Source organism: Phodopus roborovskii, unplaced genomic scaffold, assembly GCF_943737965.1.
Source record: "Phodopus roborovskii unplaced genomic scaffold, PHOROB, whole genome shotgun sequence".
Classification (NCBI taxonomy): domain Eukaryota; kingdom Metazoa; phylum Chordata; class Mammalia; order Rodentia; family Cricetidae; genus Phodopus; species Phodopus roborovskii.
In genome coordinates, this window is record NW_026126459.1 from 6427108 (window position 1) to 6441128 (window position 14021).

General features: G+C 46.9%; 2 protein-coding genes across 2 annotated transcripts; one reads left to right on the top strand and one right to left on the bottom strand.

The window, feature by feature from the left end:
* The first annotated feature begins 3922 nt into the window (after window positions 1-3922).
* LOC127225842 (NADH dehydrogenase [ubiquinone] 1 beta subcomplex subunit 11, mitochondrial) lies at window positions 3923-4736 on the top strand. The gene has a single exon (XM_051189457.1). The coding sequence runs from the start codon at window positions 3923-3925 to the stop codon at window positions 4373-4375; it is 453 nt and encodes a 150-aa protein (XP_051045414.1). The 3' UTR covers window positions 4376-4736.
* A 1041-nt stretch (window positions 4737-5777) lies between these two features.
* On the bottom strand, window positions 5778-6750 carry LOC127225845 (40S ribosomal protein SA). The gene has a single exon (XM_051189460.1). The coding sequence runs from the start codon at window positions 6733-6735 to the stop codon at window positions 5851-5853; it is 885 nt and encodes a 294-aa protein (XP_051045417.1). The 5' UTR covers window positions 6736-6750; the 3' UTR covers window positions 5778-5850.
* Window positions 6751-14021: the final 7271 nt, after the last annotated feature.

Sequence of the window (14021 nt, forward strand, 5' to 3'; positions counted from 1 at the left end):
CTCCCCAGGGGACCACTAATGCTATGAGAAAGGGTGTGCTGAGCCTAGTAGACATTGGCTCAGGCCTGTAGTTTCAGTACTCAGGAACCTGAGGAAACAGGGTTACAAGTCTGAGGCTACCCAGCTCTGAATAGCAAGTCAACCTGGACTACACAGTGAGAGCTTGTATCATAAAAACAAAAGGAAGGAGGGAGAGAGAGAGAACCATGCTGGTATTTAGGAGTGACAGCTGACCCTATGTCACCTGTAAAGACCTATCCATGTTGACCAGGGTTGTGACAAACTACAAGTAGATGTCAAGACTCCATGAGTCTCAGATGACAAATGTAAATGGATTTTTGCTAAGAGCCAGCACTGCTCCTGCCTGGGTGACAGACAGTGGCAGTGGTCCCCAAGACCCTGAGGTGCCCTGAGATGCTAAAAAAGCTTACGAAAGTAGAAAGGCTGCTGTCCTTACAGCTCAGGCCAGTCACAGAGGGAAAGTACAGAGGAATAGCAGCTGCAGTTAGTGGTGATGGGCTGAGCCTGGGTCATCACACACACATAAAGCTGTCAGGTATGTGTTCAGACACAAGTCTTCCAGACACCAAGTGTGACTCAGGTTGAGGACATTGCTCACAGTTAAGCTCACAGGGCCTCACTGCTCAGGGGTTTGGTGGGTCCCAAAGTCATGAGCATGGTTTGGGGGGCACCTGTAAGGAGTATGGGTTTTTCCGCCTGCCGCCGCTGGTCTTGTCCCGCGGCCGCACCAGCCCCAAATAATGCACAGAGACTCTGTATTTGATACTATGCTGTTGGCCAGGTGCTAGTTTCTTATCGGCGAGCTCTGTCTTAATTATTAACCCATTTCTATGTATTTCCACATGGTCTTACTGAGAGTGGAGGAATGGCGGTTCTGTTCTCTCCAAGCTCTCCATCCTGACTCCTCCTTCCTACTTCCTATTTCCTCCTTGTCTCCTAGTCCCTCCTATCTTCCTTTCCTATTGGCCAACAGTGCTTTATTCATTAACCAGTATGAGAAACAGATACAGAATGACATCTCCCATCAGGCACCCACATGGCTGACCTCAGTCTCCACACCCTCCAAGTCAGACTCAGGCAATCCAAGGCCACTTTCCCAAACACTGTTGCTGGTATAAATGGTGCCACATGGTCCTCAGGCCCAGCTGTGCAGAGACACTGCTATCAGCATGTTCCAGGGGCTCAGGCAAGGTCTCCCCACAGGCTGATGGGACTCAAGCACTTGTCCTGGAATGTGCAGGACAGAAATGCCCAATGTGTGGTCAATCTACTGCCCTAACCACACTCCATAGCATGCCAGGAAATTGCTTTGTTTGTCTGAACATCTTTCTGGTTTTATTTTGTTTGAGCATCACTAATATTTACCAGCCCTTCCATGTGATTTCTCATGGTGTTGGGAATTGATCTCAAGGCCTTATGCATGGTCAGCCAGCCACATCCTCTCCATTTGCAGAGTACAGCTCAAGGCTATCAAGTCAATTCCCAGTATTCAGCCACCACCACAGTCCTTCCCCAGATCACTTCATCTGCTAAAACTGAAGCTCTATACCCCAGGACAGTAGTTTCCCACTCTCCTCTGCCCAGTTCTAGCACCCATCAGTCTATCTTCTGTTTCTGTGATTTCACAGAGTGTAGTCATGTACTGTCTGTCTGTGACTGACAAGTCTTCTAGGCTCTTTCGTGGTCAGCAGGCATCACACTAGCTTTTTAAAGCTGAATGGATGAACAGTGCTCACCCAGAACTCATTTGTGTTTCTCTGGTTTCATTTACAGTAGATAATCATGGTTCAAAAACATTACCTGGAAAATTCCAGAAATGTTCAGCTCACAAATTTTGAATAAGGTACCATTTGGAGTCTCATTAAACCTATTGTATTCTTTCCTTGTCTCACTCATATTGGGCACAATATGAGTGCCTTTGTTCCATGTATTCATGTTATTAGGGATGCTGTAGGGGTCTGTGTTCTCAGATCTGTGTAATATTGCAGTCCTTGTGTTTAAGGGGGAAGCCAATGGTGTCCTAACACTACGCAATGTTGCAGTCTGTTTAAGGAGAAAGGTGATGGTGTCCTAATACTATGTCACAATGCCCATGTTCTTCCCCTCAGTCTAGCTCATCTTTAGGCCTTACATCACCCCTTGGCATTGCAAGTAGTATTGTGTGCAATAAAGTGAGACGTCTAAGAGAAGGGTTCCACATTTAAAGAACTTTTATTGTAGTTTGTTATAATTGTTATGTTATTAAACTCTTGCTGGGCTTGATTTTATAAAATATACATCATATATTCCTTTTTCTTTTTCTTAATTTTCCAGTCCCTTTTTTAGTTTTTCAAGACAGGGTTTCTCTGTAGTTTTGGAACCTGTCCTGGATCTCACTCTGTAGACTTAGTTGGCCTCAAACTCACAGAGATCTGCCTACTTCTGCCTCCCAAGTGCTGGGATTAAAGGTGTATACCACCACTACCCATCGTGTAGAACATGTTTTTATCCACTCATCAGTCAATGGACACTTGTGGTACCTTCTTCTGCCACTGAGAATGATGCTGCCATTATCATGGGCTTATAATGATCTTATTGAACTTTGTTACAATTCTCTGGGTGTTGTATGCATTTGTATGCACATAGACCAGAGGTTGACAGTGGCTATATCCCTATAGCCTCCTCAAATTATTTTACTTACATTATATATTTCTTTTATGAGTATGAGTATTTTTCCTGTATGTATGTTTGTACACCATGTGTGGGCTTGGTACTACAGAAGAGGGCATTGAATCGCCTGGATCAGACTGTTGTGAGTTTCTCTAACTGATTGATGAATAAAGCTGTTTCGGCCAATGGACAGGCAGGATGTAGCCAGGCAGGAAGTACAGGCGGGGCTACCACACTAAGAGAAGGTTGTAAAGAGGAACACAAGGAATGAGTTGCGAGGGAGACAGTATGTAGCTGCCAAGGAAGTGACCCGGGCAACACTGGTAAGCTAAGACCACCTGGAGATACATAGATGAATAGAAACTGGTTAACTAAGACAGAGCCAGCCAATAATCCTGAGGCATAGGCTAAACAGTTTATAATTAATGTAAGCCTCTGTGTGTTTATTTGGGACTGAACATCATCTGTCTACATGATCCTGCAGGATTATTAAATAAATCATGTTGTTTTCAGAACTCTGAGTCTCTAGTGTTCATTATAAGTGTGTGAGTGTGAGTGTGAGTGTGTGCGGTATATTCCATTGTTCCATTCCCCACATTACCTTTTTTATTTTTTTATTTTTCTGGTCCCCAAACTGAGTCTTTTTCCCTCTGGTAATTGTGGAACCAATAAAAGCAGACATCAGCTGAGCAGGGAGGGAAACTCAATCTTGACTATGAATAAGAGTAGTCAGAGGTAAACTCCAAAAGTTAGGAGTTTGTAAATGCACATAAAAGAAGTGGCCTGCAAGGACAGAGTGATAAATGGGAGTGGTTGTTACAGTGTTGATGTCTTCTCTGAGAGTGGAGGTGTCTTCTCTGAGACTGGAGGTTCGCTGGGAATTTGGGTACTGCCTCAGACGATGGAGACTGATCCCAGGGAGAGCCTTGCAAATCCCAGCCATGCACTCTACCCTAGTCATCTTTCACAGTTCTTTTCAGTCACTGTTACGACAATTGTTGACTATCAGGCCGTTAGAAAATGTGCTTTAGAAAGCGTGCCTTTAATGTGCAGTTAGAACTGCTACCACAGCCTTGGGGTATGTCAGTGTTCTGTTGGTATCAGTTAGGGAAAGCTATTCTCATATCCGCTTCCATCCATTCCCCTCCCCCCTCCCAAGGAATGGACTCTGCCTCTGGCCATAGACAAAGGGCATCCTTCCGTTATCTCCTCGGTATTACCCGCCCACCCCACCCCTACCTCTGCAGGTGTCATGGCGGCCTGGCGGTTAAGTTTGTGCACCCGCAGTCTTTCAGCTATTCGAGGGCTCCAGGCTATCGACCTTCGCTGGAAATCGAGGTCCTCTAGGGCTGTGATCGTCCGGTCCACTGTGGAGCGAAAAGAGAAGAGAGAACCAACCGTGGGCTGGATGGAGGACCCAGACACTGAGGACGAAAACGTCTACTTGAAGAACCCCGACTTCCATGGTTATGACGATGACCCTGTGGTGGACAACTGGAACATGCACGCTGTCTTCTTCTTTGGCTTTTCCATCGTCCTGGTCTTCGGAACCACCTTTGTGGCTTATATTCCCGACTACGGGATGGTCAAGTGGGCCCGCCAGGAAGCTGGGATGCTCGTGAAACACCGAGAAGCCAATGGCCTCCCCATCATGGAATCCAATTGTTTTGACCCCAGGAAGATCCAGCTGCCAGAAGATGACTGATAAATTACTAAGTGGGATGTAAGAAGCACTACCTTGGCCCCATTCCCTGCCAGCTTTTCTGCTCACTCCCCAGAGCACCTATCAAAGGGACTGAAAGAAGAAGCGTGTTACTCCAGCTAGGCCTGACAATTATTTGGCCAAGGGACCACACCTCAGGAGGCCTGACTCACCTAAAATTAAGTTAAAAAGAGACTGGAGGAATAATTATCCCCTTAATGAGATAATGAACTGTCCTTCCCAGAAACCCTGTCCTGGGTATAGATGGATGGAGGTTCCAGAGCTCAAGGATGAAAATGTCTACTTGAAGAACCCCGACTTCCATGATGATGACCCCGTAGTGGACGACTGGAACATGCACACCATCTTCTTCCATCAGAGGCCCACCTGTGGGCCTTCCACTTTGTGTTCTGTCCTGGCTCAGTTCGGTCCTTGCTGAGTCCTGGCTCACAGGAGCATAGCTGTTTCTTTCTTTCCCCCTTCTTTCTTTGGGATACTTGCCAATGCTTGGGCTTTTTTTTTTTTTTTTTTTTTTTTTTTTTGTTCTTGGTTCTTGCTCTTCCTTTATCTCCCCTCCCCTGCTTCTCACCGCTCTACTTGGTCAAACTCCATTATTAACCTTCATGGCCTAACTCAAAAGGCATGACTCTCTCTTCCTCTTCTGTTTTTCTTCTGGAATCTGCCAGGATGTTCAGGTTGCTTGCCATGCTATTTTTCTTTTAAATAATAATAAAATTGTTCTTACGGTCAATTCTTTTGTTGTTGTTGTTTTGTTTTGAGACAGGGTTTCTCTGTAGCTTTGGAGCCTGTCCTGGAACTCACTCTGTAGACCAGGCTGGCCTTGAACTCACAGAGATCTGCCTGCCCCTGCTTTCTGAGTGCTGGGACTAAAGGCATGCACCAATACCCGGCTTCTGAGTCCATTCTTAAAGCACTTTATTTTTGTAAAGTTTATGTTAAATAATCTGTATTCATGTGTCTGTGTGTGAGTATATGTGGGTGCAGATGCAGGGGGAAGCCAGAGGTATGAGAGTCTCTGGAGTTGGAGTTGGGAACTGAATTTGGGTTTTCTGAAAGAGTTACATGCATTTCCATTGAGTCATCTCTCCAGCTCTGTTCTTTTATTAATGAACCCAAAGAGAGGGCCCTAATTTACCTGGTAACAGAATTACTATTTAGGTAGAAGTCACCTGGCAGACACTCTGGCAGTCATCTTAGACCCAACAATTCTGGCCAGAACTTCTGACTAATAGATATATTGTTCTCAAAGAGAAACATGATCAGAATGAGATAGAAATGTAGCTAGGTCAGCTATCTTCAGAAATACTCAAGGTGCCAAACATGGTGGCACATGCTTTTAATTTCTGCATTTGGGAGGGATACACACACACACACACTTTTTTTTTTTTTTTTTTGTATGATGAGAATTTATTTTCCTTCCACCTTTTTTCCCTTTGCTCGGGTGTCTGCAGAGCAGCTCAGGACCACTCAGTGGTGGCTCCAACCCACTCAGTGGCCTGTGCTGTGGGAGCTGCTGACCAGTCCTCAGTGGCTGGTTGGGCACTCCAGTCTTCTGTAGGAAACTGCTGGATGGGCACAGAGGGTACCTGAACAGCCTCAGACCAGTCAGCCACCTCTGGCTGAGCCGCGGTGAACTCGGGGGCTGGTGCAGTCCATTCGCCCTGGAATTCCTCCTTGGTCACAGCCTTCTCGGCAGCGGCCTGCTCCTCCTTCTCAATCTCCTCTGGGTCTCTGTAGAAGTAAAGGTCAGGCATGACCTCCCATGGGTGCTCACGGGAGATAGTGCCACGCATGCGGAGTACCTCCTGGGCCAGCATCCACCACATCAGACCCACCGAGTGAGCTCCCTTGTTGTTGCACGGGATGGCAATGTCCACGTAGCGCAGAGGAGAGTCTGTGTTACACAGGGCAATGGTGGGCAGGTTGACATAAGATGCCTCTGTGAGGGGCTGGTGGTCAGCCCTGGGGTCAGTGACAACCAGAAGCCGTGGCTCCCGGAAGGCTGCTTGGATCTGGTTGGTGAAGGTCCCCGGAGTGAAGCGGCCAGCAATCGGAGTGGCCCCCGTGGCAGCAGCAAACTTCAGCACAGCTTGCTGCCCAGTGTTCCTGGAGGAGATGACGCTGACATCAGCGGGGTTCTCAATGGCAACGATGGCTCGGGCTGCCAGCAGCAGCTTCTCCCAGGTTCTCTTCAGATTGATGATGTAGATGCCGTCACTCTTCCGTTTGTAGATGTACTGCTCCATCTGAAAGTCAAGGTTGGCGCCACCTAAGTGGGTCCCTGCAGCAAGGAACTTGAGGACATCCTCCTTCATCTGCAGGACAGCAAGGGCTCCGGACATTGTGCATTGTGTAAGTTTCCCTTTTAAGTTACGACGGGAATCGAGAACAACGCCGTATGGACCCATCCCAGGGCAGCGCGGAGAGGCCACATTTTTTTTTTTTTTTTTTTTTTTAAAGATAACAACAAGACTGTAATGTGCTGGACTGAAAAGCACAGAATGGAGGAATGAAGTCTGACAAAAGAAAGACTTGGTTTTATTTCCAAGCCCTCTAGCAGTTCTTCGTTCAACAAATGTGTCAGTCACTATTACAGATATTGGGAGCAATTCAGGGAACAAAATAATGGTACCTTCCAGCACTCAGGAGGCAGAGGCAGGTGGATCTCTGTGAGTTTGAGGGCAGCCTGATTTATAAGCGAGTTCCAGGACAGGCTCCCAAGCTACAGTGAAACCCTGTCTTGAAAAAACAAAAACCCAAAACAAAACAAAAAAGCAAATAATGGTCCCATCCTGTAGCTACCACCGGGCCTCAGTGCACATACTCAGTTAATGCAGTACATCTCCAGCAAGTTTTCAGAGTCATCTCTGTGGAAGGCATGTTCTAACTCTCCACTGTACTTCCTGCAGGATCCAGACAGATCTCTTAGATTTGGTACCACAAAGCTCAAGACTTTTCAAGGACCCATTTTCTTTAGTGCTTAAGCTAAAGTTTTGTTAAATTTTTGTTTTTTTCTGAGACAGAGTTTCTCTGTGTATCTCTTACTGTCTTGGAACTTGTTGTAGACCAAGCTGACCTGAAACTCAGAGATCCACCTTCCTCTGCCTCTTTGCAAGTAGGATAACCTTATGTGTTAGGCTGGAGGCTTCTGGACAAAAGATCCCCGGCCACCCACACTCCAGCAGGAAGCTGAGGCTTACAGAAGTCCACGAATGGAACAAAGAGAGTCCCTAAAAGCCGGCTCAAAACACTGGACAAAGTGGACACTTAGTTCCTGATTCCAAGGTGACCACCAGACTCACTCAGGATACACCTAGCACATCCCAAGCCCAGGCAATACTCCCAACACCTTATCAATCATGTCACTGCTTCCTACCTCCTACAAAATGCCCCAACCCAGCACTCACAGTCACTTCTCAGCACTTGGACCTGCTATGAGTCTGCATTAACCACAGCCCATTGCAAAAAGAAGCTTCTTTGACCAAGGCTGAGAGCAGCATACATTTATGGAGAAAATTGCTGACACAAGTGTCCTGAGTTGAAAAGTGAAGTTCTCAAATCACTCTGGCTCTAACAGGTTTCCAGGAGGTGCTATGTTGGAGAGTGGTGAGTTTTAAAACATAAGGAAGCTGCTGGACAACCATGGGTATCTGTGAGTTCAAGGCCAGCCTGATCTACAAAGAGAGTTCCAGGACAGCCAGGACTGTTACACAAAGAAACCCCATCTCAAAAAACAAACAAACAAAAAAGATAAGGAAGCTGAGTATGTTGGCCCTGTCTTTATTTACTGAAGATTATTTTATTATCATTACTTTTTTGAGACAGGGTCTTATTGTGTCACCATGGCTTGCCTGGGGCCTTCTTTCTTTTTTCTTTTCTTTTTAGTTTTTGCATTCCAATCCCAGTTCCCCCTCCCTCTTCTCCTCCTGCTCCCCCCACCTACTCCCTACCCCATTTCCCATCTGTTGCTCGGAGAGGGTAGGGCCTCTCCAAAGAAGTCTGAGTCTGTGTCCCATCATCTCCTTGAGGCAGGACCAAGGCACCTCCCCATCCTCCACACCCCTGTGTCTAGGCTGAGCAAGGTATCTCTCCACATAGAATGGGCTCCACTAAGTGAGTTTGTGTATTAGAGTTAGAACGTGGCCTGCAGGCAGGATCTTGCTACATACTCTTGGCTAGCGACTCCAGCCTCTGCCTTTCGGGCAATGGGATTATTGGTATATACCACCATGGTCAACAGTAAGGTAGTTTTATTACTGTTTCTCTTACAGCAGTCCTACCATAATTCTTCAAGGATGAAGCCACTGAAACCCAGAGGTGGAATGATTTGCTCTATCCATGTTGGAGCAGTCCTTGTGGCTCCCAGTGTGTTGTCTCTTTAAGAGGAAAGTTTTGTCCCTGGCAACCTAAGCCCAGAGAAGGCCCTAGGGAAACTCTGGGGAAATAAAAAAACAAGACTGGGGGAGGGGAATGCTGGCCAGTGGGTAACTGAGAACCAAACAAGGCATGACTGTAGGCAAAGGACCTGTAACTTCAGTCTGGCAAGATGATGGGCTCTTCTGGGTAGTCTGGGAGTCTGCGGTAAGTGCCTCCCATATTTGTTTTTGCCTGGTGTGGCTCCCACCTGGAGCACTTCCTTCACTCATTTCTTCTACATCCCTGATATTAGGAGGCAGCACTAGAGCAGGGCACCAACACTCAGGAGGCAAAGGCAGATAAATCTCTGACTTTAAAGCCAGCATGGTCCACATAGTAAGTTCCAGGGCAGCCAAGAGTTACAAAGTAAGACCTGTCTCAAAAAACCCAAAAAGATAAGTTATTTTTGCATATGTACAAATGCTTTGCTTGATTGAATGTATATGGATGGGGGTGTGTGCCTAGTGCTATGGAAGCAGAAGAGGGTTCGGATCCCTTGAAATTGGAGGTAGCTGTGAGCCACCATGTGGATGCTCGATCCTGGATCCTCTGCAACAGAAATAAGTGCTCATAACCACTGAGCCATGCCTCCAGCCCCCAAAATTTTCAAAGTAATAAACAATTTAGGGACCACCAATGGTTTCCTTTTTCTGCCCCAGAGTGTGACCTTTCAAGGGTGGACAGTCAGTCAGGCCTGAAGGCTGTTGAGACCGACAGACAATTCAGGAGGCTGGTCTTCCTGTTTGGTCACCTGGGACAGCTGCCTCTTCTGAGTCAGTTCCTCTTAGAAAAAGTCACCAGGGCTAGCCTAGGAAGAGGGGGAGTAGGGGAGCCATAGGCTTACACAGGCTCTTGGCAAGACCAGTTGGGGCGTGGGACGATTTGGTATTTTTTCTCTTCACAATGCATGGTGCTTACATTGTCTTCCAATAGGACAGTCCACTGAATTTAAGAGCTAAGGGCACACACTCAGATGGTGTTTACTGCAATGGAGGCTGTTGCTGTGTTGTCTTGGATCCCTTTGGGACTTTAACCAGTGGGGACAAAATTGTTTTCTCTATGGATCAAAGGGCAGCCTTGTAATACTGGAGGCAGGGTGTGAATAAGCCACTCCCTCAGCTCAGGCCAGGTCTCAAGAGCTGTCAGTGTCTTCCACAGATGAACAGGAGGCCTAGACAGAGGAAGGCCTTGACCAAGGTCTGTCACGCTCAATCAAAATCCACAGGAATTCCAGCCCAGAGGGGTTTTGTTTTTATGTGTGTATGTATGTATGTTCACTGTTGTATATTATCATAAGGGGGTGCATGTAACAGGGCCCATACATAGAGGTCAGAGGACAACTTTGGAATTAGAACTGTCACTCCATCTTTACAGGTTATGGGATGTACTCTGGTGTCAGGGTTATCAGCAAGAATTCTGTAGCATTGGTGGTGGACACCTTTAATCCCAGTGCTCAGGAGGCAGAGGCAGGTGGAGCTCTGAGTTCAAGGCCAGCCTGGTTTACAAAGTGAGTTCCAGGACAGCCAGGACTGTTTACAGAAAAACCCTGACTCAAAAAAGCCAGATAACAAAACAACAAACGCCCAACTTTGTAGCAGTACCATTATCTGATGAGTATCTCAGTGGCCCCAGAGGGTGTTTGTTTAAATGGCCATACCCAAAGCAACCCTAGTCCTTGTTAGTCAGTTGATGCCCTGGTGGGAGTGGGGGGGTGCACCCTCAGCAGGGGGGGTCAGATTAGGTGGGAAGAGATGAGAAAGGCTTTGGGGAGGTTTTACTGATGCTGGTCTTGTGATGAGTGAGGAGTGGAGATTGCGATGCAGCTTGCCGAATATGTGAACAAGGTAATGGACCAGTTAGGGACCAGTGTTTGCATCATGGTGTGGGGGTTGGTGTCCTGGGACAAGTTGGGCTTCGCTAAAATGGTGAAAAAGAGCTTGGTTCTTATCCACTGGGTTCTTGAAAGTTAGGAGCCGGGCATGCCTTGGTGTTTGGCTGAAGCCTGGGGGACCCTGCAGGTCTATAGTGCCACCTGGTGTTTATATTTCTCCCACAGCATAAACATTTTATGGGAAGAGGGCAACATTGCACACCAGGACTTGACCCCAGGCTCAGCAGGGTATTCCTCCATTCAATGTTGTAGCAGGTTCCTGCTGGCTTCTTGGTGGTTCAGGGCCAAATCCCCTGAGTGTGAGGAGGCTTGGGTCTCATGCTCTCCTTCCTAACCAGCATGGCAGCACCCCACTCTGGTCACATTCCTCTCAGCCCTAGGGTGTACAGCTACCCTTGTGTCTATCTCTTAACATCCACAGAGTTCCCAGAATAGTTAGCAGTGATTTCTTTCTTTTTTTTTTTTTAGCAGTGATTTCTTGAGGGAATTTCTGGTGACATTCGCCCTTTGTCTTTGTGCTGGTATTGCTTAGTGTCTTAGGGTTACAATTGCTATGATTAAGCACCCCAAAGCAAGTTGGGGAGGAAAGTCCGGCTTACACTTCTACATCATAGTTCATCATTGAAGGAAGTCAGGACAGGAACTCACACAGGACATGGACCAGGAGGCAGGAGCTGATGCAGAGACCATGGATGGGTGCTGCTTACTGGCTTGCTCCCTCTGGCTTTCCCTCAGCCTGCTTTCTTATATAACCTAAGACCACCAGCCCAGGGATGACACCACCCACAACGTGCTGGCTACTTTCTCATCAATCACTAATTTAGAAAATGCACTACAGGCTGGGCGGTGGTGGCACACACCTTTAATCCCAGCAGTTGAGAGGCAGCAGGTGGGTCTCTATGAGTTAGAGGCCAGCCTAGTCTACTGAGCTAGTTCCAGGATAGGCTCCAAAGCTTCACAGAGAAACCCTGTCTCAACCCTCCCCCCAAAATAATAAATAAATGTCCTACCATCTTGCCTACAGCCTGATCTTATGGAGACATTTTTAAAAAAAAGATTATTTCATGCACATTGGTGCTTTGCCTGTATGTATTATATCTGTGTGAGGGTGTCAGATTCCCTGGAACTGGAGTTACAGATAGTTGTGAGCTGTTAGCTGCTATGTGTGTGCTGGGAACTGAACCAGGGTTGTAATGGGCGAGCTACCCAGCTGCACCTATGGCACTGACCACGCCCACTTGGGGTGAGCATGTGGTATTTGGTCTGGGGTCCAGGTCAGGCTTGCTCTCTCTTGGTTCTGGTCGGGTCATAGAGAGCAGTCTGGGTTTGGATCTTTGGAGCGGGAACTTGTGGGTCATTCACTGTGTTCTCATGTAAGTGACTTCTCCCAGAATAAAATATGTAACCTATATTTTATCCTCTTCCGAGTATCTTAATTTGTACATTATCATGGGGTCTCCAGCCTTCCAGCCCACAGAGACATTTTCTTATTTGAGGTCCCCTCCTTTCAGATGTCACATTGACATAAAACTATCCAGCATGCTTACATTTTCCCCAAAACATTATTGCTATTACATTCTACCACAATTTTCTTTTTTTTTTTTTTTTTTGAGATAGGGTCTTATTCTGTAGCACAGGCTGGCGTGCAATTCACTACATAGTCCAGGCTAGTCCCAAACTGTGGCAATTTTCCTGCTTCAGCCTCCCAAGCGCTGGGATTGTGGGTAAGGCATGTGCTGTAACACCTAGAATGAATTTTGGTTTGGAAAAAAATAACCCGAGAAACGAAAGGATAACTCTTAAATCAAAATTTAGGCTTAGTGAAGCTCATGGAGGCAAGATAAATGGCCTTGTGGTCCCATAGCTGGTCTTTTTTTTTTTTTTTTTTTAAGATTTTTTTATTATGTATACAGTGTTCTGTCTGCATGTATTTCCGAAGGCCAGAGGGCACCATTTCATTACAGATGGTTGTGAGCCATCATATGGTTGCTGGGACCATATTGAACTCAGGACCTCTGGAAGACCAGCTAGTGTTCTTAACTACTGAGTCATCTCTCCAGTCCTGTTAGCTGGTCTTTGAATGTTTCACAAGGCTCTCTTATGTGCCCCTGTATTTGCTAGTGTTTCTTTATATATCTGGGCACAGGACACTGACCTCTCAGCACTTAGCAGAGCCTTCCTCACCTAAATTCCTGTACCCAGCTCCATCACCTCCTACTAATCTATGTGCAACTCCTCCCAGCTGCTTAGTCTCCTGTTCAGCCACAGTAGCTTCCCTTTCTAGCTCTCCAGCATCCTCCTTTGCTGGCTCAGCTGCCTGGGGTGAACACCCCACTCGACCTGGGTTCTACATCACCTAGGTTGCAGGTAGTCCTCACCCTGAGAAACCTCCTCTACAGCCTCCTGACACCCATCCTGCCTCATTGTTGTCCCCTAGGTTCTCCTGTCACCTGTGTTTATGCCTAGTTTTCTCCAGAGTCTGACTCCTGACTGGACCAGGCCTTGCCTTCCCTATTAGCTGCTGTGTCCAAGCATAGAGTCCAGTGACCCTTGGGAAATGGGTAGGGGGTGAAGGGTCTTGGGTCTGGAGTTCAATGGGGATACTAAGGTTAGATGAATTTAACCCAGATTGACTTGCCATGAGTCTTAAAGTCTAAGGTGGGTATACACCTGTTTCCCCTGCCCCCAGAAGCAGGTCAGGGGGCTAACACCTCAGCAGAGGACTGGCCTGTGTAGATGACACTGTTTTAAAGCTTGTGTTAGTAACCTGAAATTTCCTGAGCATGTGATCTGTGCCAAGCAATGGGTAGAATGCTCTTCACATCCTGTTTAGTACTACCCTCCCAAGGTGGGTAGCCTGGGCTGTTATCTGAGTAGGGATCTCAAAGATTTCTGCCATGTTCTTATGAAGCTGGTGTGTCAGCACACTGGAAAGACTCCATACCTCAGTGATGATGTGTGAGATATGGCCTGGATTCAAAGATGACCTTACCACTTGCCACCTGGATGTTTCTCTGCCCTGTTTCCTCCTGGATACTGGGGCCAATCCCCACCCCTGATCTGTTGTTGGGAAAGCATTATCACAGGTCTGGCCTATTGGATTTGCATACAGCCAGCCAGGCTGCACACCTGTGTGAGGGAAGTTTCCAGAAAGTTGAACACCAATTACAACACTTGTTCAGGACCATAGATGACAACAGAAGCAAACACTTGATAATTCAAGAGATCAAATACCCCTTATTAGGCAGCACTACTATCCTTGGAGCCAAACTTGACTGTTTACATTCCCTCATAGAGGGGCCATTAGATCCTTACCAGAAT